This window comes from Sycon ciliatum, chromosome 1, assembly GCF_964019385.1.
Source record: "Sycon ciliatum chromosome 1, ocSycCili1.1, whole genome shotgun sequence".
In the NCBI taxonomy this organism is placed as follows: Eukaryota; Metazoa; Porifera; class Calcarea; order Leucosolenida; family Sycettidae; genus Sycon; species Sycon ciliatum.
In genome coordinates this window covers 43,685,414-43,708,554 of record NC_088643.1, presented here as the reverse complement: position 1 = coordinate 43,708,554, position 23,141 = coordinate 43,685,414, and the positions used below count along the sequence as shown (strand labels likewise).

The 23,141-nt window shown below is 46.4% G+C and overlaps 1 protein-coding gene across 1 annotated transcript in view; it reads left to right on the top strand.

Annotated features, from left to right (window-relative positions):
• The window catches only part of LOC135827632 (uncharacterized), a 72,259-nt gene that overhangs the window by 23,314 nt on the left and 25,804 nt on the right, over nucleotides 1–23,141 (top strand). Inside the window, exons 9-19 of the mRNA XM_065340099.1 lie at nucleotides 90–356; nucleotides 1,863–1,963; nucleotides 3,585–3,786; nucleotides 4,786–4,941; nucleotides 6,351–6,488; nucleotides 7,670–7,783; nucleotides 8,854–8,982; nucleotides 18,024–18,143; nucleotides 18,779–18,898; nucleotides 19,169–19,288; nucleotides 22,175–22,294. Of these exons, the coding sequence (XP_065196171.1) occupies nucleotides 90–356; nucleotides 1,863–1,963; nucleotides 3,585–3,786; nucleotides 4,786–4,941; nucleotides 6,351–6,488; nucleotides 7,670–7,783; nucleotides 8,854–8,982; nucleotides 18,024–18,143; nucleotides 18,779–18,898; nucleotides 19,169–19,288; nucleotides 22,175–22,294 (1,587 nt within the window). The remainder of the gene's footprint in view (nucleotides 1–89; nucleotides 357–1,862; nucleotides 1,964–3,584; nucleotides 3,787–4,785; nucleotides 4,942–6,350; nucleotides 6,489–7,669; nucleotides 7,784–8,853; nucleotides 8,983–18,023; nucleotides 18,144–18,778; nucleotides 18,899–19,168; nucleotides 19,289–22,174; nucleotides 22,295–23,141) is intronic.

The following is a 23,141-nucleotide window of genomic DNA, read 5'->3' as shown; positions in this document are numbered from 1 at the left end:
GTGTGTGTGTGTGTGTGTGTTTGTGTGTGTGTGTGTGTGTGTGTGTGTGTGTGTGTGTGTGTGTGTTTGTGTGCCTGTGTGTTTTCCAGGTTTCAATATCCAAGTTTCTTTCATCACCAATGAGCCTAACCCAAATGCCCGCTACAACTTGGTGATCTACTCGTACAATGAGGCGTTGGGTACATGGCAATTTCGAGAGGGTTCATCCAGTTATGGTCAGCCGTATTCTGCGTTTCCAGTGACTGTGCCCAACCTGCAGGCCGGACTGACTGGAATCCGTATTGATCGTGTTCGGGACTCCGGTAACGAGACACTGACAACCCTACACCAGCGTATTGGAGGTGGATTAAGTCAAGGTGAGTTTCAAGCCTTCTTTGCGGATGCTTGACGACAAAGCACAATCAAGTTCTTCTTTGCGGATGCTTGACGACAAAGCACAATCCAGTTCTTCTTCAGGGAACAAAATTTGCGTGATTATATATTCACATTCTAAGGAGTTGCTGTGCTCACGAAATAAACAAAATCACTTCGCCTGAGACAGTGATTGGATATACTCCTTTGATGTATGTACACCATCATACGGAGAGAAAAAAACTGGCTGGCCATGTGTGTCTCACATGGAGTCCCCATCACTCGATGCCTCAGGGCCTTTAATTCCACAGAACTGTCAGGTCTATCGAAGTCACAGAGACTTTGTTTCTGAAGGAAGCATTATTTGTCTAGCTGTGTAGGTGCTTGCGGTCCTGGGCGTAATCTCACTCCCTACAACTGGTCTGTGTCACGATGACTATGCTTGATGTTGTCTCCGCTTGGACCTATGCCCTGACATTCTGCTTGAGTTCAGGGTACTCTGTACTCATATTCCGGATTTCTGGTCCAAAGTTCATGGCATTGAGTGAGTGTTCGTACCGATTATCACACCAGTTTTCAACACCAGCCTCCAGATAGCCCAACTCTAATAACATGCCGCTATGATCAGTTCCAGCCATGCAGGTCCAGGAGGACGATACATGTATTTGTTTAGGCGCAGTTGAGCCTTCTTTGTGTCTGGTGTCCATTTTGCTGATTATTACATGATAGTAATTGACCCGCAATTGACCAGTGGTTATTCATCGTGACGTGATAGTAATTGACCAGTGGTTATTACGTGATAGTAATTGACCAGTGGTTGGTGGGATAGTAATTGACCAGTGGTTATTACATGATAGCAATTGACCAGTGGTTATGACCAGTGGTTATGACCAGTGGTTATGACCAGTGGTTATGACCAGTGGGTATGACCAGTGGGTATGACCAGTGGTTATGACCAGTGGTTATGACCAGTGGTTGGTTTACTATCACAGGCCTCTTTTACCGGCAACTTTATTAACACAGTGGTTTAAAATGCAATAAATCATACACTGGAGAAGAAATCAGAAAAATGCATGTGTAAAATAGAGATTTTCAAACCCAAACCAAAAAAAACTTCAAATCAACCAGTGGTTTACTATTGCTGTCACAGTTTCCCTGTTCATGCTCATTCCCTGTTCATGCTCATTCCCTGTTCATGCTCATTCCCTGTTCATGCTCATTCCCTGTTCATGCTCATTCCCTGTTCATGCTCATTCCCTGTTCATGCTCATTCCCTGTTCATGCTCATTCCCTGTTCATGCTCATTCCCTGTTCATGCTCATTCCCTGTTCATGCTCATTCCCTGTTCATGCTCATTCCCTGTTCATGCTCATTCCCTGTTCATGCTCATTCCCTGTTCATGCTCATTCCCTGTTCATGCTCATTCCCTGTTCATGCTCATTCCCTGTTCATGCTCATTCCCTGTTCATGCTCATTCCGAGTGTGTGAATATTTGCCTTGGTCTTGTCTAGGTGTGAAAGTCCCGGAGTGGCAACAGGGTAGAGTCACAACGTATGACCCTCGCACCGTAACCGTCCGCGTTGTTTTGCCGCCATTGACTGGTAACGAGCGTGTAAGTCACTCGAGTGTCATGTCATTAAATACGGATAACAGCACACATCACATCCTGTAAGCTGTTCAGTGTGTTACGAATATGCACAGGATGCTATCTACCACACTGGTTGCCAGCTCAGTTGGCAGATACTAGACATAGTTGATTATCGCATGTTTTCTTCTTGCATGTTCACACCTTATGCCCCGTTGTCTTCTTTTCCCCTTACTGAACTCAAGCACGAAAATATCTGGTAAAAATGAATTTCTGGCACAAGTTTGTCAAGATGAGATAACGACTACCGTAAAGTAAAGTACCGTTGATTCCCCCCCCCCCCCCCCACACACACACCATGTCGCTTCCCAGCTGGGTTTTCGGCAGGGGGCGGGAATTAGATCAAGGCTGACAAGTGCAGTACGATGTACAACAATGTGGAAAATCAGAGTCGATGTGCTGGATTGTGCACATTTTCATCCTGCACTCGCACTTATTGTGTACAGCAGTGCATGTGTCGGCTCAACATCGTATTTCGTTGTATACGCCGAAGTTGCTTCACTGGCAGAAAATCGACAGGGGGCGGGAATTAGAGAGGGGGCGGATCAACGGTACTTTACGGTATGACCGGAACAAAACGCGTTTTCTATAATTATTACTTGCATCCTTCCAAACAGACTTTTGTCCTTCAGGAGGGTCGCTGTATGTTTTAGTGAGTTACGATTCGTGTGTTGGGTATTCTAGATTCTTGCTATTACCTTCACCAGGTTTTCCAAATCTCCGAATAAGGCGTGAGGTCTTCAAATATTTTGATGTGTTTAAAACATGTATCTCCCGATCAACATTGAAAACGTCACTGCTTTATGCTGGTTTCACAACAAGTATGCACGTCTTGCATGCCGGGAAGTGCACTCTCCTATTCTTTGCTTCGTTAAAAAGTGTTTGCAATCTTCGCATAGCGTTCCTTTTACAACTCTGTTTTGAAGATTTTGCGACTTAATAGCGGCCCAATTTGTCGGGAGATCGAACTGGCAATGGCATGTCTGTTTCACTATAATTATGCTGTGTGCATACAGTGCTAGACTACTGCTGTCCATGCTGGGGTAGATCTGATGCTAAGCTACTGCTGTCCATGCTGGGGTAGATCTGATGCTAAGCTACTGCTGTCCATGCTGGGGTAGATCTGATGCTAAGCTACTGCTGTCCATGCTGGGGTAGATCTGATGCTAAGCTACTGCTGTCCATGCTGGGGTAGATCTGATACTAAGCTACTGCTGTCCATGCTGGGGTAGATCTGATACTAAGCTACTGCTGTCCATGCTGGGGTAGATCTGATGCTAAGCTACTGCTGTCCATGCTGGGGTAGATCTGATGCTAAGCTACTGCTGTCTATGCTGGGGTAGATCTGATGCTAAGCTACTGCTGTCCATGCTGGGGTAGATCTGATGCTAAGCTACTGCTGTCCATGCTGGGGTAGATCTGATGCTAAGCTACTGCTGTCCATGCTAGGGTAGATCTGATGCACGCTACATGCATATAGTGAGCAATGGGTCGGAGCAATGGGTTTGAGCTCCTCACACACAGCATTTTTGCTGCTAGCACTAACTTACTGGCAACGTTCCGGTCGGTTGTTCTCACTCATTTTCAGGTCACGTACTCCAGCTGGAGAGTGTGCTACCGTCTCACCCGTGAGCCGGTCACTCAAGAGAAATGTGTGATAGTACCCACTTCTCAAATCGCAGCTCTCTTGAGAAACCTACCGCCAGGTGCTTATCTTGTTAGAGTTCTACTTGTAGACCGGTTCGGACGGCGATCTGGAGGGTCAATGGACGTCGGCTTTGTGGTGGAAGGTGAGGTCGTAACTGCCTGCAGTCCGCCCCATGATTTTCACTGTACTGTTTGGTGTAGGTAGTTGTTGCTTTCTGAAATGATGCGACATGTACTTCCACTCCATATTTTAAAAGGACATCTACGGTTGTTGATTAAAACACCCAGAAGGCTGAATCTTTGCCTTTGTCAGTGTTGCATATGTTGTACGCGTTTATATGCGTGAGAGTGGTTGCATCTTTGAGGAGATGTTCCTTGTGTGGCAGACACCAGTGCCGTATGGTTGCAGTGGTTTCTGCTAATGGTCTTGCAAGTCATTGGCAATGTACTGTAGTCGGGGTTGATGCAAGCAGAAGGAGATGTCTTGCTCCCTTGTTAAAATATATAAACAATTCAAAATGATGCGGGTTCAAGGGGACTCTGGCTGACAATGATGGGGGGGGGGGGGGGCTGACTAGAGTATTCCTAAGCATGCTATGTTTGGACCGATCCTTGCAATGCTTTCCCAGCATTGCCAGTGTAATCGATGAAACTGCACCTGTGGATGATTTTCAGTCCACTAGTCCCCCTGTTCCCATTGAATGATGGTTGACTGCTACCCAGGATTGCCCAGCTTGAGGCTGGTTGTTGCTCTTTGTCATTCTCCCACTCGAGTTCGGCCTGATCCTGACTTGGGCGACCGCTGGTCATGCGGCAATGTCTATCATCGTCCTGGGACCTCAAGTGTCACACACCGTGCTGCGATGCTGGTAGATAGCTCCTTCGCTATCATTTTCATCAGCAGGAGGAATATTAAAGGTGTGCGCATGTGTGTGTGTATGTGTGTGTGTGTGTGTGTGCGCGCGCGCGCGCGCGCGTGCGTGTGTGTGTGTGTGTGTGTGTGTGTGTGTGTGTGCGTGTGCGAGCGTTCGTCTGTGTGAATGTGTGTGTATGTGTGTGTGCGCGCGCACGTGTGTGCGTGTGTGTGTGTGTGTGTGTGTGTGTGCATGTGTGTGTGTGTGATCAATGTCCACGTTATACAGCTCCCACTACAACTGCTCCTCTCAATGGATGCGCAAGAAACCCATGTCTGAACAGAGCAACATGCTATCCCATCGGATCAAACTTCTACTGTGCGTGTCCTATTGGATTCAGTGGTAGGACATGCGAGATCGGTGCTAGGCCAACCACGCCACCACGTACGTATTTTTGTCAGCTTAAATGACGGCTTTGAGCAGCAAAGCCAAGTTAGCCCACGCATGCACGTGTTTTGTCACGGGTTCGTCACGCGGCACATGAATAAAAAATATTTTTTCCAAAAATGGTGGATGAAAAAATCAATCTTGCGTGGCCGCTTTGCCCTGCCTCGTGTCAGCAAAGCAACTTCCTTGTCAACAATTTCTGTCATCCAGTTAGCCAAAGTGACTCAAGGTTGTGTTTTCTCCCCTCCTTCCCTCCCTTTAGACATGACACGTCGGTATCTTGTGCCACGTGATGAGGCCCCAAGGAGGGTCAAATGCGTTTGCCTCTCAGTGTTGTGCTGTACTGTCTCAGTGTTGTGACACCTGTATGTTGTTGTGTGGTTGACCCGCCGGTTTGAGGCATGGGTGGTCAGCTGTGTATGTTGTATCGGTGTGTTCCCGTTTGAAGTTGCCGGGCCACCATGTGGTTGACCCGCCGGTTTGAGGCATGGGTGGTCAACTGTGTCTATTGTATCGGTGTGTTCCCGTTTGACGTTTCCGGGCCACCATGTGGTTGACCCGCCGGTTTGGTTGTATCGGTGTGTTCCCGTTTGAAGTTGCCGGGCCACCATGTGGTTGACCCGCCGGTTTGAGGCATGGGTGGTCAATCGTGTATGTGTATCATTGAAGTTGCAATACGTACATTGCTGTGACTCGCCCGATTGCTGTTGCCGGGCACCTACGCATTTATTTGCCTACTTGTGAAGAGATATCTCTTCTGGTTTATTGCATAATTCTTGGCTCAATGTTATCCACGGTGTCGCTCGATGCAAAGTCTCGTAAATATTTATCAGACAAAATTGAAAGAAAAAAGAACTATGGCAAACCCCACTTCCTTGTATTTTATCTGCTTGGTGTACATGTGTCCACGTTTTGTACGTTTGGCACGCACATGCGTGTGTGTGTGTGTATGTGAGAGCGTGTCTGGATAAATGTGCATATTGATGTTTTGTTTGTTTTAAGTTTTATTGTGTGTATGCGTGCATGCATGTGGGTTAACATGTCTTTAGTGGCAGTCGTGAGTATTTGGGTAGCTCACTTCCATCCAGAAGTTGACAGGAAGTCGCTCTAAGATTACCTTGTCTTACCCAACTTAGTAGGCCAAGCAAAATAGCACCATTTGGTATCATTGCTACCCCCCCCCCCCGTCCCTCCATTTCAGGGCCATCTGGGCGAGTATTATTATTTCCTGTGTACAGGATTAACTATGCATTTGCACATTCACATCAGTCATGCACTCTAGGCTGGGGAGTAGCAATTTAAAAATGCCAATAATCATACTTATTCGTCAGTATAGTTAAATGTTCTAGAGCCAGTAACACTAATAATGGAGAGCATAATTATGGTATGTTTGATACGGTCTGCAGGTACACAGGCACCAGACCCATGTTCTAGAGTCGTGTGTCAAAACGGAGGGACCTGTAGAAGCAGGCTAGCCACCGACAGTTTCACCTGTGACTGTGCACCTGGGTACACTGGTCAACTGTGCTCGGCACTTTCTGAACGTGAGTAGACCTAGAAGATGCAGCACACAAACTGCCCCCAACTTATTCCATAGTTGGCATGTTAATTTTATACAGTAGAAGCTCTCCGTTTTTTGGGTGCTTCGGGACTGAAGGGTGACCATATCTCAGATATACCCATGGATATGATACCGAGTCTCTTCAAGCGGCCGCACTAGATCATGATCGATGCCATTCACAAGCCTGCCCAGTAGGATCCGAGGGCTAAAACCTCTTCTGCGGTGAAGTAGTTCGGCTGACTGCCGCGGAAAGGAAGAAAGTTTTCAAGATTTGACTCTGATGTACCCGCATACAGGTTGCGCGGTTCAGAGAGGTGCCCAGACACTGGACAGGGAGGTTCTGATAAGAGAGTTTCTACTGTCCTATGTCCTCAAATGGTATTGTTGAACTGAGCCCAGTCCTTAGCAATGCTGTGATACTGTGATATCATCCACCTGGATTCTGTGATACTGTGATATCATCCACCTGGATTCTGTGATACTGTGTACTGTTACACTGTTATGTCACTAACCCATTACCTCTTTACTTCTTTTATTCTCTCCACTGAGAGTGCCTCATCCATCTGATAATACTCAGGTCTCGGTGATTCCCACATTGCCTTGAAACTTGAGGGATTTCTATATGCTCAGGAAATCTAGGATGCTCATGCAGTGCAGTCACAGTTGACTTTTGATTTCTTGCACATGTAATGAAACCTGTCAAAGCGAACTGTTCAAGGGACCTTCCGAATGTAGCCTCCATGTGAAGGTGTTTGCCTCATCCAGCGTCTTTTTACTGGAAATCAGGCATGTTGAACATGCCTTGGTCCTTGTTCTTGAAAGTGGTCCTCTAGGACAGGTTGTCACTTCATCAGAGTGGTCACTTCATCAGAGTGGTTGCTCATCAGAGTGGTCACTTCATCAGAGTGGTTGCTTTGTCAGGTTTTACTGTAGTACAATACACACATGTCAAAGTGTGATGACCAAGCTCTTGTGATGACCAAGCTCTTGTGATGCTTTTTTGAAGGTACACTAGAGGCAGAGCGAAACCGACAGCTGAAGGGAGTGTTTCTTGGTGTACAGAACATTGTCTGCATCATGTGCGTTTTGTCAATATGTTTGCCTCTTGGGTTCTTTTGTGTGGGCCTCGCGCCATGTTTCATTTTTGCTACCACCCCACTCCAGCTACGAATCAGTGTGCATCATCCCCTTGTCTCAATGGTGGAACATGTTATGACATCTCAAATCGCTACTACTGTTCGTGCCTGAACCGTTTCCGAGGCGACCGGTGTGAGAGAGGTAAGACAAGCGACTACACTGAGCATAAATAAAGTATCCCCAGTATGAATAGCATTTTTTGACCATATACAACCCAAACCTTGAGTTGAAAACAAAACACCGGACATCCTTCTGTCAATATTTTTAGAGGTTTGAGCTACCTTAACCCTTTGAGCCCTACCTTGGCATCCAGGGATTCCTACAGGGTTCGCGCAGTAGTCCCAGCATACATTTCAAAATTTTCTAATATCACTCACCAGATTTGGAATATCTCCATTTTGGTCTCTTTGAAGCTAGAGATCTCCTCTCTCCAGATACCGCCACTAAATACTCGACAGGACCAACAGAATCACCTTCATGTCTTTTGAGAACTGACCTATTGCGCATGAGCGAGATACTGTACCCACATCCACAAATTTCATCGGTTCTGAAGTTTTATTCAATGTAGAACGGTGATTCAAAGTCCTGCAGATTCCTGAAGCTCAGGCGATTCATTTGGTCTCGGATATGCTATGCAACCATGAGTCACAGGGGAAGTCCCGCTTGAGCACTGCCATGCTCGCCACGCACAAAATTTGAAACAAATTCAAGCATATCCGTGTTTCGGTCTTTAGCGCTCAGTGATTCTTCATTGCGCTATATCAAACGACACATCGTTGGAAAGCTCATCCTCTCAGCTATCCAATGAGCCCTCATTCTTGGCGATCGAAGAAAGGACAATGGAGACGGCAATTTGAACAGTGATGTGTATGCACTGCACAAACTCGCACAGTTGCACACGAGTAAACTCGTGCTTCGGATTCTAGGTCGTTTTTGAACACGAGTTAACTCGTGGTTCGGGCTCAAAGGGTTAACTCCCCTCACAGTTATATGTTCTCGCGATATCTGTCTGATTTTGGGTGTTCATGGTGTGAAATATGTTAGGGTACGTGGTCTGTATCACACATGATTGTGAGTTTGTCATGTCAGGTTTGTCTCATTGCTGCGTTTGTACCTGTCTCTGATTGGTTGTCCCAATATTCCTTTTCGACATAATGATCGCTGTCACTGCGTTTCATTCATGTTGCCACGGTGATTTGTGTGCTACCTAGATACCCAACCTGCCCGTCCGTGTAGCTCCAACCCATGTTCAAATGGTGGGACGTGCCAGGCGAGCTTTGATGGTAGTAGATACACGTGTCGATGTCCACCTGGTTACGCTGGACCCAGATGTACTCAATGTGAGTGAGTCACCAACGGTCAGGGGCGTCAGAAGAATTCTAGGGTGGTACGGTCAGCTACCTGACATAAAATTTACTGATGGGGTTGGGTCGGTTCCTCCGACATGTTTTCGAAATTTAGGCCCCGAATCAGTCCTTTTTATTGATTCACAGGGTACTTGGAACTGTCAGGGCCGCGCTTGGCGGGTTTGTGACTTGGCTTAGATCAGTCTAGTGGCTACCCAGGTAGACGACCAATATAGTCGCCATCCAAGTTGCTAGCTCACATAGAACGACAGGTTTCTAATTCCACTTGAACAGTGTTTATTTGAACCATTGCAGTACTAGATCGAAAGATCAAGTGTGTAGAGTCAAAAGACCAAAGCAGGAGAGAGTCGGAGTGACTCTCTCAGAATCGAGAGGAGTAGTGAGCTCCCCGAGAATCGAGAGGAGTAGTGAGCTCCCCGAGAATCGAGAGGAGTAGTGAGCTCCCCGAGAATCGAGGATGAATGTTAGCAAAACAGCTCCTTATATATGCTACATTATGTGATCAAAAGTATACAGTGGCAAGAATGCGTAAGGATTATTTCTATATTACAAACAGTGGTGCAATATGTGCAATCAGCCAAACTAGAATATAGTACAAAGAATGATCAATCAATACGGGGAGCTCGCTCACCCACATTACATGAAAGGACTCCGAGGCTCTTCGTGCGACGGGGCCTGGAGTATGCTGTCGGAAGTTGCTGCAGTGCAGCTAGAGCACGCCGCCTCCGTACGCTGCCTTGGTCGTTGGTCACCCTTCATCTCCTGCCCGTAGGCTCTTCCCTCTCATTACCCCGTAGGGTGCTTCACGGTCAAGCCGTGACCTCTCCCAAAAAGGGATAACGGAGTCCGCAGTGCGCGAAACACTTGCAGGACCCTTTACGTCGTACGACGCGAGAAGAGGGGCCTTGCTTGCTCGACTAACAAAGGTATCAGCTCCCTTGCAGGACTAAGCAGGGTCCCCTCAAGCTCAACAGTGTAGTGAGTACAATGCTGACGACTTGTACTGAAGGTGTAGCCGCCGTACGACAACACTTGTGACTCTAGGCCACGAGTTGTAAGCCATGATTGCTCAACTAACGAAGGTGCCAAATCCTTCGCGGGACTAATCATGGTTCTTACAGAACTCTAGAATATTTCGGAGCCCAGCTTTTGGCTGCTGAACTCAATGCATGGTCGCTTTCACGACGAGTCTGATCCGGGTCATGACAATTCCCCGGCCTCTCAAGAATCACGTCCCCGTGATCTCAACTAACATTAAAGTCAGCGAGTCGTGACGGTAACCGCCTAGCTCTCGTTGGCCAAGCCAACGGGTTCTGCACCGCAACAGGTACGGGCATAGAGTACGAAATGTGGCTCCACAGGAGGGACATTTCCATCAAAAAAAATTCCAACTTCAAATGAAACTGGTACTGCTCCACTATCGTAGAGATGAGCCTGGTGCTGATGATCAACACGCAGCTTGTCATGTACAACTAAATGCACGTAGCAAATCTTCACGCAAAGCGTATACGTATGACAGTTCGCCATTTCGTGTCATCTCAGATGAATGTAAACCATAGGCCATAACGTGTGGTCGACACACCCTTCTACCACGTAGGTATCCGGTTCAGTACAAAACTGCTGCAGAGCTCCAGGAGCCATTTCATAGATTTGGTGGTGTCCAACGAATCGGTTCCACCCACACTCCACCCATTACAAAAGACCTTGGCGACCTCGCCAAGACTTCCACGGTAGGTTCATTGCTGCCAGCAAGGACAGACACAATGGCATACGCCTAGTAGCCTGTGCAACAGGACCACGATCACGTGTCTCAATTGTGTGGTGTAGCACCGAAGTGCGACCAAGCTCAGATGGGTTCAAAGCGAACGCATCTCGACACCGAAGCACTAAGGCTTGCAAGCAGTGGATCTCCTCGCAGGAGATACCAGATTGTCCCAGAGATGTCTCATTACCATCTCTTCCGACCCCCACTTCCGTGTGTTCCAGGTCCGAGTCCCAGCTCGTCCACACACCTAGGCTCCAGGATCGAGTCCAGCTCGTCCAACCTACAGGCTCCAGGGTCGAGTTCGTCCTCGCCCAACCTCAAAGGTTCCATGGATGAGTTCGTCCTCATCCAACCTTTCCGGGGGTCCACAACCGGACATCTTGCGCCAATGCGCAACTGCTTCCAGACCCCGAGAGAGTCCTCCGTCTCAGCTATTTGAACTGATTCCTCTCCCTGGCCATCAGCCAGAGTGTCTTCGGTCACGATGCTCATGACCTCAGATATTGGTTCTAACCGACCAATCTGCATTGCCCTCTCTAGAGCCACTGCCTCGTCAGAGTAATTCAACACCCGTACGGGAACACCATCCACCGTAGGGCTCACTAGCGCATGCGCCATCATGACATCATTCATTCCTTGAAAACACCCATCAGGTATCGTCAAGGCACAGGTCGGCAACCCTTCCGACGTGTCTAGCACGGCGTTAACCGTCACCTCCGAAAAGGGAGTATCACTTCACGCCTCCGCAAGCGAAGAACGTGCTCTCGTTTGCCATCACCATCATGGCTTGGCGGAACGACGTCAGCTTTAGAAGCTTTAAAGTGCAATGCTCCACCACCCGAAGTGATCTCGCAAGGAATTGGGACAGCACATCGCGTCCAATGCCAGAACCAGTAACCAACATCATACTCAGTACGTGACGAAACACCACAGGGTGCGGACGTCGACAGATCCGACACCAAACAGGCATCGCCCAACACAGAAGTGCTGGTTTCAGGTGGGCATCAGCTCACTAGTGATTTCTATCACACTCCAATCAAAACATTCGAGATCCGCATCAACGAACTCAAATCAGCAGTTGTTCAAGCTCTCTGCAGAACTTGTTACTGTATCATCGTTTCAGCCAGCATCTCAACTGATGCGCCCAGTTTCGAAATCTGGCTTCGTGACTCCGTCACACGACAAGGACATAGCCCTCTTGACTGTTTTTGACCCGTCAAAGTTCAAAAGAACAGCAACACTCCTCAACTGCAGCTGAGGGCAACGTAGAAGCTAAGCTTCATGCAGTCATCGATCCTGCCACTTCAAGACGACTCTAAAAGTCTAAAAGCATTTCGCTTCTCGAGCAGTTTCTGTGCAAGCGCTGACAAAACAGTAGAGTTTCCTCACTGCACGTCCTAGCAAGAACCTCTGTGGGTTCGAAAAAATGCGCCATCTACACCGCAAATCGAGTGCAGCTGACACATATCTCAGACCAACAAGTGGTGCAGGAGTCGAAACTCTCGTCGGCGGCATGACCGACTTTCGCCAGGTCTTCCGGAACAAGTTGGCACGCCAACTGGTAAGTGGTAGCAACAGCTACAAAACAGAACGAGTTCAAGTTCCATGTGCACGCACTCAGACAGAGTGTTCAACTGAACGGACCAAGGCCAGAACAGGACAAAACAGTTCGCTTCCGACTCCACTTGAGAACTGCATGCAGCCTCGTGAAATCGACATCAAATTCACACCTCTGCATGCTCGAGTAAACAAGAGCTCAGAGTTCAGCATGGACCAGTGCACACCGAGTTACGACTACTCTGCCGGAGCAACAGCAAGACGCAGCTTGGATCCTGGTCACAGCACCAAATGTCAGGGCCGCGCTTGGCGGGTTTGTGACTTGGCTTAGATCAGTCTAGTGGCTACCCAGGTAGACGACCAATATAGTCGCCATCCAAGTTGCTAGCTCACATAGAACGACAGGTTTCTAATTCCACTTGAACAGTGTTTATTTGAACCATTGCAGTACTAGATCGAAAGATCAAGTGTGTAGAGTCAAAAGACCAAAGCAGGAGAGAGTCGGAGTGACTCTCTCAGAATCGAGAGGAGTAGTGAGCTCCCCGAGAATCGAGAGGAGTAGTGAGCTCCCCGAGAATCGAGAGGAGTAGTGAGCTCCCCGAGAATCGAGGATGAATGTTAGCAAAACAGCTCCTTATATATGCTACATTATGTGATCAAAAGTATACAGTGGCAAGAATGCGTAAGGATTATTTCTATATTACAAACAGTGGTGCAATATGTGCAATCAGCCAAACTAGAATATAGTACAAAGAATGATCAATCAATACGGGGAGCTCGCTCACCCACATTACATGAAAGGACTCCGAGGCTCTTCGTGCGACGGGGCCTGGAGTATGCTGTCGGAAGTTGCTGCAGTGCAGCTAGAGCACGCCGCCTCCGTACGCTGCCTTGGTCGTTGGTCACCCTTCATCTCCTGCCCGTAGGCTCTTCCCTCTCATTACCCCGTAGGGTGCTTCACGGTCAAGCCGTGACCTCTCCCAAAAAGGGATAACGGAGTCCGCAGTGCGCGAAACACTTGCAGGACCCTTTACGTCGTACGACGCGAGAAGAGGGGCCTTGCTTGCTCGACTAACAAAGGTATCAGCTCCCTTGCAGGACTAAGCAGGGTCCCCTCAAGCTCAACAGTGTAGTGAGTACAATGCTGACGACTTGTACTGAAGGTGTAGCCGCCGTACGACAACACTTGTGACTCTAGGCCACGAGTTGTAAGCCATGATTGCTCAACTAACGAAGGTGCCAAATCCTTCGCGGGACTAATCATGGTTCTTACAGAACTCTAGAATATTTCGGAGCCCAGCTTTTGGCTGCTGAACTCAATGCATGGTCGCTTTCACGACGAGTCTGATCCGGGTCATGACAGAACAAAGAGTGGTATTGTCAATGCTGTAGTGACTGTGGTGACCAACAGTTAGGTGTGCAGGCTGAGAGAGAGAGAGATCTCCCCGTAGCTCTGCTAGTCTATTGTACCAATCGTATAGGTGTGACATGATATAGGTGTGACGTGATATAGGTGTGACATGATATAGGTGTGACATGATATAGGTGTGACATGATATAGGTGTGACATGATATGAGTGGTATATGATAACGTGTGGTGCCAATGTATAACTAAGGTAACGCAATGCAACACCAGAGCATTAGTACTTGAAGGCAATACATTACACTCTGTAAACTAACACCACCACAGTGACCGTAGTGTGTCCGACGCCCCTCACTGGATGAGTTACACACTCAGTGTGGGGGTTTTGTTCACCAGATTCAGTCTGCTCTCGTGGAACAACTTGCATGCACACCACCAGTTGGTTCAAGAGGACTTGACTGGCAAGGCACACTTGCAAGCAATATACTCTGTTCTCTTGTACTTCGGTAGTAAGTTGTTCCCGCTTGCCGGGTAGCTGCACTCCACAGATCACAAATAATGGCTTGACTCAATGTGATAGCTTGACTCAATGTGATAGCTTGGCTCAATGTGATAGCTTGGCTCAATGTGACAGCTTGGCTCAATGTGATAGCTTGGCTCAATGTGATAGCTTGGCTCAATGTGATAGCTTGGCTCAATGTGATAGCTTGGCTCAATGTGATAGCTTGGCTCAATGTGATAGCTTGGCTCAATGTGATAGCTTGGCTCAATGTGATAGCTTGGCTCAATGTGATAGCTTGGCTCAATGTGATAGCTTGGCTCAATGTGATAGCTTGGCTCAATGTGATAGCTTGGCTCAATGTGATAGCTTGGCTCAATGTGATAGCTTGGCTCAATGTGATAGCTTGGCTCAATGTGATAGCTTGGCTCAATGTGATAGCTTGGCTCAATGTGATAGCTTGGCTCAATGTGATAGCTTGGCTCAATGTGATAGCTTGGCTCAATGTGATAGCTTGGCTCAATGTGATAGCTTGACTCAATGTGATAGCTTGGCTCAATGTGATAGCTTGGCTCAATGTGATAGCTTGACTCAATGTGATAGCTTGGCTCAATGTGATAGCTTGACTCAATGTGATAGCTTGACTCAATGTGATAGCTTGACTCAATGTGATAGCTTGGCTCAATGTGACAGCTTGGCTCAATGTGATAGCTTGGCTCAATGTGATAGCTTGGCTCAATGTGATAGCTTGGCTCAATGTGATAGCTTGGCTCAATGTGATAGCTTGGCTCAATGTGATAGCTTGGCTCAATGTGATAGCTTGGCTCAATGTGATAGCTTGGCTCAATGTGATAGCTTGGCTCAATGTGATAGATTGGCTCAATGTGATAGCTTGGCTCAATGTGATAGCTTGGCTCAATGTGATAGCTTGGCTCAATGTGATAGCTTGGCTCAATGTGATAGCTTGGCTCAATGTGATAGCTTGGCTCAATGTGATAGCTTGGCTCAATGTGATAGCTTGGCTCAATGTGATAGCTTGGCTCAATGTGATAGCTTGGCTCAATGTGATAGCTTGACTCAATGTGATAGCTTGGCTCAATGTGATAGCTTGGCTCAATGTGATAGCTTGACTCAATGTGATAGCTTGACTCAATGTGATAGCTTGGCTCAATGTGACAGCTTGGCTCAATGTGATAGCTTGGCTCAATGTGATAGCTTGGCTCAATGTGATAGCTTGGCTCAATGTGATAGCTTGGCTCAATGTGATAGCTTGGCTCAATGTGATAGCTTGGCTCAATGTGATAACTTGGCTCAATGTGATAGATTGGCTCAATGTGATAGCTTGGCTCAATGTGATAGCTTGGCTCAATGTGATAGCTTGGCTCAATGTGATAGCTTGGCTCAATGTGATAGCTTGGCTCAATGTGATAGCTTGGCTCAATGTGATAGCTTGGCTCAATGTGATAGCTTGGCTCAATGTGATAGCTTGGCTCAATGTGATAGCTTGGCTCAATGTGATAGCTTGGCTCAATGTGATAGCTTGGCTCAATGTGATAGCTTGGCTCAATGTGATAGCTTGGCTCTATGTGATAGCTTGGCTCAATGTGATAGCTTGGCTCAATGTGATAGCTTGACTCAATGTGATAGCTTGACTCAATGTGATAGCTTGACTCAATGTGATAGCTTGACTCAATGTGATAGCTTGGCTCAATGTGATAGCTTGGCTCAATGTGATAGCTTGGCTCAATGTGATAGCTTGACTCAATGTGATAGCTTGACTCAATGTGATAGCTTGACTCAATGTGATAGCTTGGCTCAATGTGATAGCTTGACTCAATGTGATAGCTTGACTCAATGTGATAGCTTGGCTCAATGTGATAGCTTGGCTCAATGTGATAGCTTGGCTCAATGTGATAGCTTGACTCAATGTGATAGCTTGGCTCAATGTGATAGCTTGGCTCAATGTGATAGCTTGACTCAATGTGATAGCTTGGCTCAATGTGATAGCTTGGCTCAATGTGATAGCTTGGCTCAATGTGATAGCTTGGCTCAATGTGATAGCTTGGCTCAATGTGATAGCTTGGCTCAATGTGATAGCTTGGCTCAATGTGATAGCTTGGCTCAATGTGATAGCTTGGCTCAATGTGATAGCTTGGCTCAATGTGATAGATTGGCTCAATGTGATAGCTTGGCTCAATGTGATAGCTTGGCTCAATGTGATAGCTTGGCTCAATGTGATAGCTTGGCTCAATGTGATAGCTTGGCTCAATGTGATAGCTTGGCTCAATGTGATAGCTTGGCTCAATGTGATAGCTTGGCTCAATGTGATAGCTTGGCTCAATGTGATAGCTTGGCTCAATGTGATAGCTTGGCTCAATGTGATAGCTTGACTCAATGTGATAGCTTGGCTCAATGTGATAGCTTGACTCAATGTGATAGCTTGGCTCAATGTGATAGCTTGGCTCAATGTGATAGCTTGGCTCAATGTGATAGCTTGGCTCAATGTGATAGCTTGGCTCAATGTGATAGCTTGGCTCAATGTGATAGCTTGGCTCAATGTGATAGCTTGGCTCAATGTGATAGCTTGGCTCAATGTGATAGCTTGGCTCAATGTGATAGCTTGACTCAATGTGATAGCTTGGCTCAATGTGATAGCTTGACTCAATGTGATAGCTTGACTCAATGTGATAGCTTGGCTCAATGTGATAGCTTGGCTCAATGTGATAGCTTGGCTCAATGTGATAGCTTGACTCAATGTGATAGCTTGACTCAATGTGATAGCTTGGCTCAATGTGATAGCTTGACTCAATGTGATAGCTTGGCTCAATGTGATAGCTTGACTCAAAGTGATAGCTTGACTCAATGTGATAGCTTGACTCAATGTGATAGCTTGGCTCAATGTGATAGCTTGACTCAATGTGATAGCTTGACTCAATGTGATAGCTTGGCTCAATGTGATAGCTTGGCTCAATGTGATAGCTTGACTCAATGTGATAGCTTGGCTCAATGTGATAGCTTGATTCAATGTGATAGCTTGGCTCAATGTGATAGCTTGGCTCAATGTGATAGCTTGGCTCAATGTGATAGCTTGGCTCAATGTGATAGCTTGGCTCAATGTGATAGCTTGGCTCAATGTGATAGCTTGGCTCAATGTGATAGCTTGGCTCAATGTGATAGCTTGGCTCAATGTGATAGCTTGGCTCAATGTGATAGCTTGACTCAATGTGATAGCTTGGCTCAATGTGATAGCTTGGCTCAATGTGATAGCTTGACTCAATGTGATAGCTTGACTCAATGTGATAGCTTGGCTCAATGTGATAGCTTGGCTCAATGTGATAGCTTGGCTCAATGTGATAGCTTGACTCAATGTGATAGCTTGACTCAATGTGATAGCTTGGCTCAATGTGATAGCTTGACTCAATGTGATAGCTTGGCTCAATGTGATAGCTTGACTCAATGTGATAGCTTGACTCAATGTGATAGCTTGACTCAATGTGATAGCTTGGCTCAATGTGATAGCTTGACTCAATGTGATAGCTTGACTCAATGTGATAGCTTGGCTCAATGTGATAGCTTGGCTCAATGTGATAGCTTGACTCAATGTGATAGCTTGACTCAATGTGATAGCTTGACTCAATGTGATAGCTTGGCTCAATGTGATTGAGTTTTCATGGAAGTATACATGTATCTACCATGTGCCCATTATCTGTATTTTAATCATGCCTTCTCAGTGTCTTGGACACCAGATATGGTGCAATGCTCAAGTTAGCTCAAGTTCTCACCTGCTGAACCAATGAGGTAATTCTGTGCATTTCATTTGCCCTCTTCAGCTACCAATGTCGATGAATGTGCATCGTCACCTTGCCAGAACGGTGGAACTTGCTACGACTTGAACAACCGCTTTTTCTGTGCATGCCGCTCGCCATACACTGGTGAACGCTGTCAGCAAGGTCAGTTTTGACTCGAAGTACTGAGTCAGACCTCGCATAACCGCACACATCCGTTTTCCACAAAAATATCCGGATACCCGAGAGAACCAGATAATCGAACACACATAATTGTATGTTTGCATGGCATATGCTGTAAATCGGTAACCAACGATTTTCTTCCGGATGGCGAGGGATCCGGATAAAAGAGGACTGGATAAGCGAGGTCTGACTGTATTCTGTTCCTACTTCTTGGTAATGTGGAATACTTGCTGTGAGCATTTAGTAAAGCCTTTAATGAATAATCACTGTTGAGGGAGAGATGACTTGTAGACAAAAAAACTGGTCTGCAAAAGGCAAGCTTCACTGACTATTAACTGTGTTATTAAAACAGTTACCAGAACAATCATGTTGAACACAATAGTCAATACCAAGTTGAGGTGCATCAAGTCACTTCTTACCTCCCTGTATTCAAACTGACTGGACACACACATAGGTCGGGTATACATCCATGAAAGGCTTTCTTTATCCTACACACCACTGCTGCTGCTGATGCTGTTGCATATGAAATAGGTGTACTTCAGTACATGATCAGACGTAATATTGTACTACTCTCTAATATTGTACAGTACTCTCTGATGTATGTGCGCTCTTAATAGGACCAGACCCATGCTCCGGAGTGACTTGTCAAAATGGCGGTAGTTGTCGAAGCTTGCCAGCTAGCAATAGCTTTGTGTGTGACTGCACTGCTGCCTACACGGGAAGGTTCTGTGCTGACCGTAAGTGATTTCAGTTACAGTGTGATGGCAATGGCATGCATACCCTGGCTTGTTCCCTCTATGTCCTCTCCTATCTCCTTATCAGAGGCAGCCTAGCTGCTGGCTGACTGCAATGACACCTCGGCATGCATCTCTCTATTCTGTGAATTGCCGGTGAAATGGTCAGGCGAAATTGTTGGAAACCAACAATTATGACTATAAACCAGTGAACCTAAGTCTGCTCTGCTCGGCCAATGAGCTTATTCTGTGCATTTCACTTGTCTTTTCCAGCTGTAAATGTCGATGAATGTGCATCATCACCTTGCCAGAACGGTGGAACTTGCTACGACTTGAGCAACCGCTTTTTCTGTGCATGCCGCTCGCCATACACTGGTGACCGATGTGAGCAAGGTCAGTTCTGACTCGAAATACATGTATGCTGTTCTTAGCTGCTTGTTTGTGTGGAGTATGTGTGTAAAGTATTTGTTGTGAGCATTGAATATAACATATAGGCTGTGATTAGCAACCACTGGAAGAGATGGCTTGTATTTTCAGATTGGTTATCTCATACCCCAGAGCATTGTGCACTCATGCCTGTCCAGAACATCGTCTGTCCTGCACTCACACTTATTTAAAAGACTACTGAAGTACGTGCGCTGGCGACCGTTGTTCTGCGTCGCACCCCTTGAACAGGAAGTACGGCTTGAAATCAAAACATCACAACACTTTGTCTTCTGGGTGCGGAGTCGAATGCAATTTTTCGGAGAAAGCTGTGATGCACCATTCGTCCTATACACCCAGTCGAATACGTATATACGCCTCCATCGAAATAGGAAGAGTGCACGCTTCCTTATAGGGAGTTGTACGAACATTTTCTCGGGAAGCATCATTTCCTGATTCTGTAGAAGCACAGATATGGATGAAACCTTCAGAACATGTAGTCATCTGAACTCTTAAAGGGGCACTCCGGGAATTTTTTCGGTGGTGTGTTCTCTTCATGGGGGCCTTATATGGCCCCCAAGGAATGGGGAATCGCGAAAACTAGACCCAAAAAGGCGATATATGAAGCCAGGGAGGGCCAAGTTTGTCTCCTCTTTTGATGGTTTTGATGACGTCATGTGTGATTAGTATTCAAATTCTCTGCATTTGAAGGTCTTAGTTGTTTGAATTTTCTGGTGATGAAGAACGATGTTTGGTCGACATTCCCAAGCTTCACAACTGCGGACATACTCTAAGGAACCTGAAGGACCCCCTGAGGTGCCCCTGGTAGAAGCGCAGCCTGATGAGGGCCAGGAGATTGGAGCGGACGACTTCACTGGTCCGAGTACGAGGATCCCGAAATTCTCTATACGCCGTGAGGCATATGGTCAGAACAGTTTTGTTTAGACAAGCTGACGCGAAGTCGGGGTGATGTGTAACGTATGTCAAAGGGCTGTCAATGCTAACAGCTGCAGCGCTCTCTCGACAGCGAACGTAATCGACTGCCCTCTGCATCACCCCACATTTCTGGCAGGAACACCAATCGTTATTTCCTTGTTGATCAGTGAAGTCGTCCGCTCCAATTTCCTGGCCCTCATTAGGCTGCGCTTCTACCAGGGGCACCTCAGGAGGTCCTTCAGGTTCCTTAGAGTATGGTCGCAGTTGTGAAGCTTGGGAATGTTGACCAAACATCGTTCTTCATCACCAGAAAATTCAAACAACTAAGATCTTCACATGCAGAGAATTTGAATACTAATCACACGTGACGTCATCAAAACCATCAAAAGAGGAGACAAACTTGGCCCTCCCTGGCTTCATATATCGACATTTTGGGTCTAGTTTTCGCGATTCTCCATTCCTTGGGGGCCATATAAGGCCCCCATGAAGAGAACACACCACCCAAAAAATTCCCGGAGTGCCCCTTTAATCAAACAGAGTCTGTCCAAGGAGGCTGCAATATGCTGTTCACTCTTTATTTGCTGCTAAACATGCGCAGGTTTTCTGCCATCGCCCGTAGCTCACTACAAGAACATCAGCAGTAACATTTTACGTAATACTGAAAGGACGGTGTTCATTTTTTCTACTAAAGAAAGACTTCTTTTCACTACACCTCCAACTCACAACACACAAAGTACTCAGCTACACCACGTACAACGAAAGTTTCCAAATTTTTCACCCAAGAGGGCATCATCAGGGATGATGATGCCCTCTTGGGTGAAAAATTTGAAACAATCGTACGTGGTGTAGCCGAGTACTTTGTGTGTTGTGAGTTGGAGGTGTACATGTACTGAAAAGATGACAAGGCTACAATGGAGCTTCAAAGTTCTGAAAAAAGAAAGACTTCACTATGATCATCAACACTTTTCTGCTCCGCCGTTTACAAACGCCAGCATGCCATAGTCCTTTTGTGTTGTGCCGTGTCCAGTGGATGCCAAGGGATATCCTTTGGCACGTACTAGCTCATACTCAATAGCACTGTCATTGTTGCTGCTGATGCCCAAAGCTGGCTCTGGCGAATCCTCAGAATGCAGCCTCGCTCTTCAAGCTTTTGCTTCATATCAGCAAATTTCTCTTCAACCGTGAAGCTCCGAGCAACCTTTGTCAGTAATTCCAATCACTTGACACACGATTCCTGGTTGTAGTTTACAGCTATCAAATCCCACTTGCATAGCAGCATACATGTCCACAGTGCGTCCATCCTGTGCAATGTCTGCGAATCTCATTGAACTCTGAGACATCAACCATTGCTTGGCTGCTCTCCATGCGAATGACACGGCCGTTGATATCGGGTGGGTGGGTAAAGCCCACCATACAGAAGGTTGGGTAAGATACCCGAACCGATTCCCTCAGACTGGAGAGTCCTGTCCAAACCAAGACTGATATCTTCCAACCAGGCATGGTCGTGTAACATAGAACGGGGCTCGTTGACCAAGAAGATGATATCTGCTGCAGGGTTGAAATGAGCTTCGCGTACTGTCTGACTTCCATTGATGTAGCGGTTCTCTTCAAGATTCATGGTCTTGCCGTCCGGTGCAATACAGCTGATTACAATGGAGCTTCAAAGTTCTGAAAAGGAAAGACCTCACTATATCATTAACAGTTACATGCACATGCATATTGAAAGCAATGCCAACTTGAAGTGTGCCACGTAAACTAGACATGCATGTTCACCAATGTTCCAGGTGTGTTTCCAAAAAAGGCCAGTTTCATTTACCGACCCTACATGCTGCTGTTGCTGTTGCCTAATTGAAATAGGTGAACTCAGTACCTGATGACATGGTATTGTGCTACTCACTGTATTCCTTGTGCTCTTATCAGAACCAGACCCGTGCTCCGGAGTGACTTGTCAAAATGGCGGTACTTGTCGAAGTCTGCCAGCTAGCAACAGCTTTGTGTGTGACTGCACTGCTGCCTACATGGGAAGGTTCTGTGCTGACCGTAAGTGATTTTCAGTTACAGCTTCATCATACCATACTCGGTTTGTTCCCAAAATGTTCCTCGTCACCCTCTCCTCGGAGACTGCAGCCTGGGGGGGGAGGGAGGGATGCTTGTTGATCGCATTACAAATCCTGCTTGTCTATCGAAGGTGGAGAGTGTGCAGAATGTTTTCATCCATTTCCGCTGTGCATTGAAAATGTCCCACTAGCATCAGCAGATTCATGTACAGGACCTGTGGGCCAGATTTACACATGGTGTTTTGCTCTTTTCTTCATACCGGTAGTCAGAATCAACAGACCATTGTGCTAGTAGTAGAAACTGTTCTGTTCAACCGGCACCAAGCAACTACAATAGCTGAAAACAAGAATATGCGCAGTGTAATACCTGATGCAATAACTACACATAATGAATAACTGATGCAATAACTACACATAATGAATAACTGATGTAATAACTACACATAATGAATAACTGATGTAATAACTACACATAATGAATAACTGATGTAATAACTACACATAATGAATAACTGATGTAATAACTACACATAATGAATAACTGATGTAATAACTACACATAATGAATAACTGATGCAATAACTACACATAATGAATAACTGATGTAATAACTACACATAATGAATAACTGATGCAATAACTACACAAAATAAATAATTGATGCAAAGCCTCGCGCCTTCAACACCGTGGTTTGTACTGTGATGTGATAGAACGCTGCAGTGCGGGAGCACGAGCCATGTGTCGGTGTGGTAATATGTAACAAGTGCAAGGCATGCCACAAGCATGTGCCACATGGAGATGCTCATCGCCAGCACATGCAACAGTGTCTG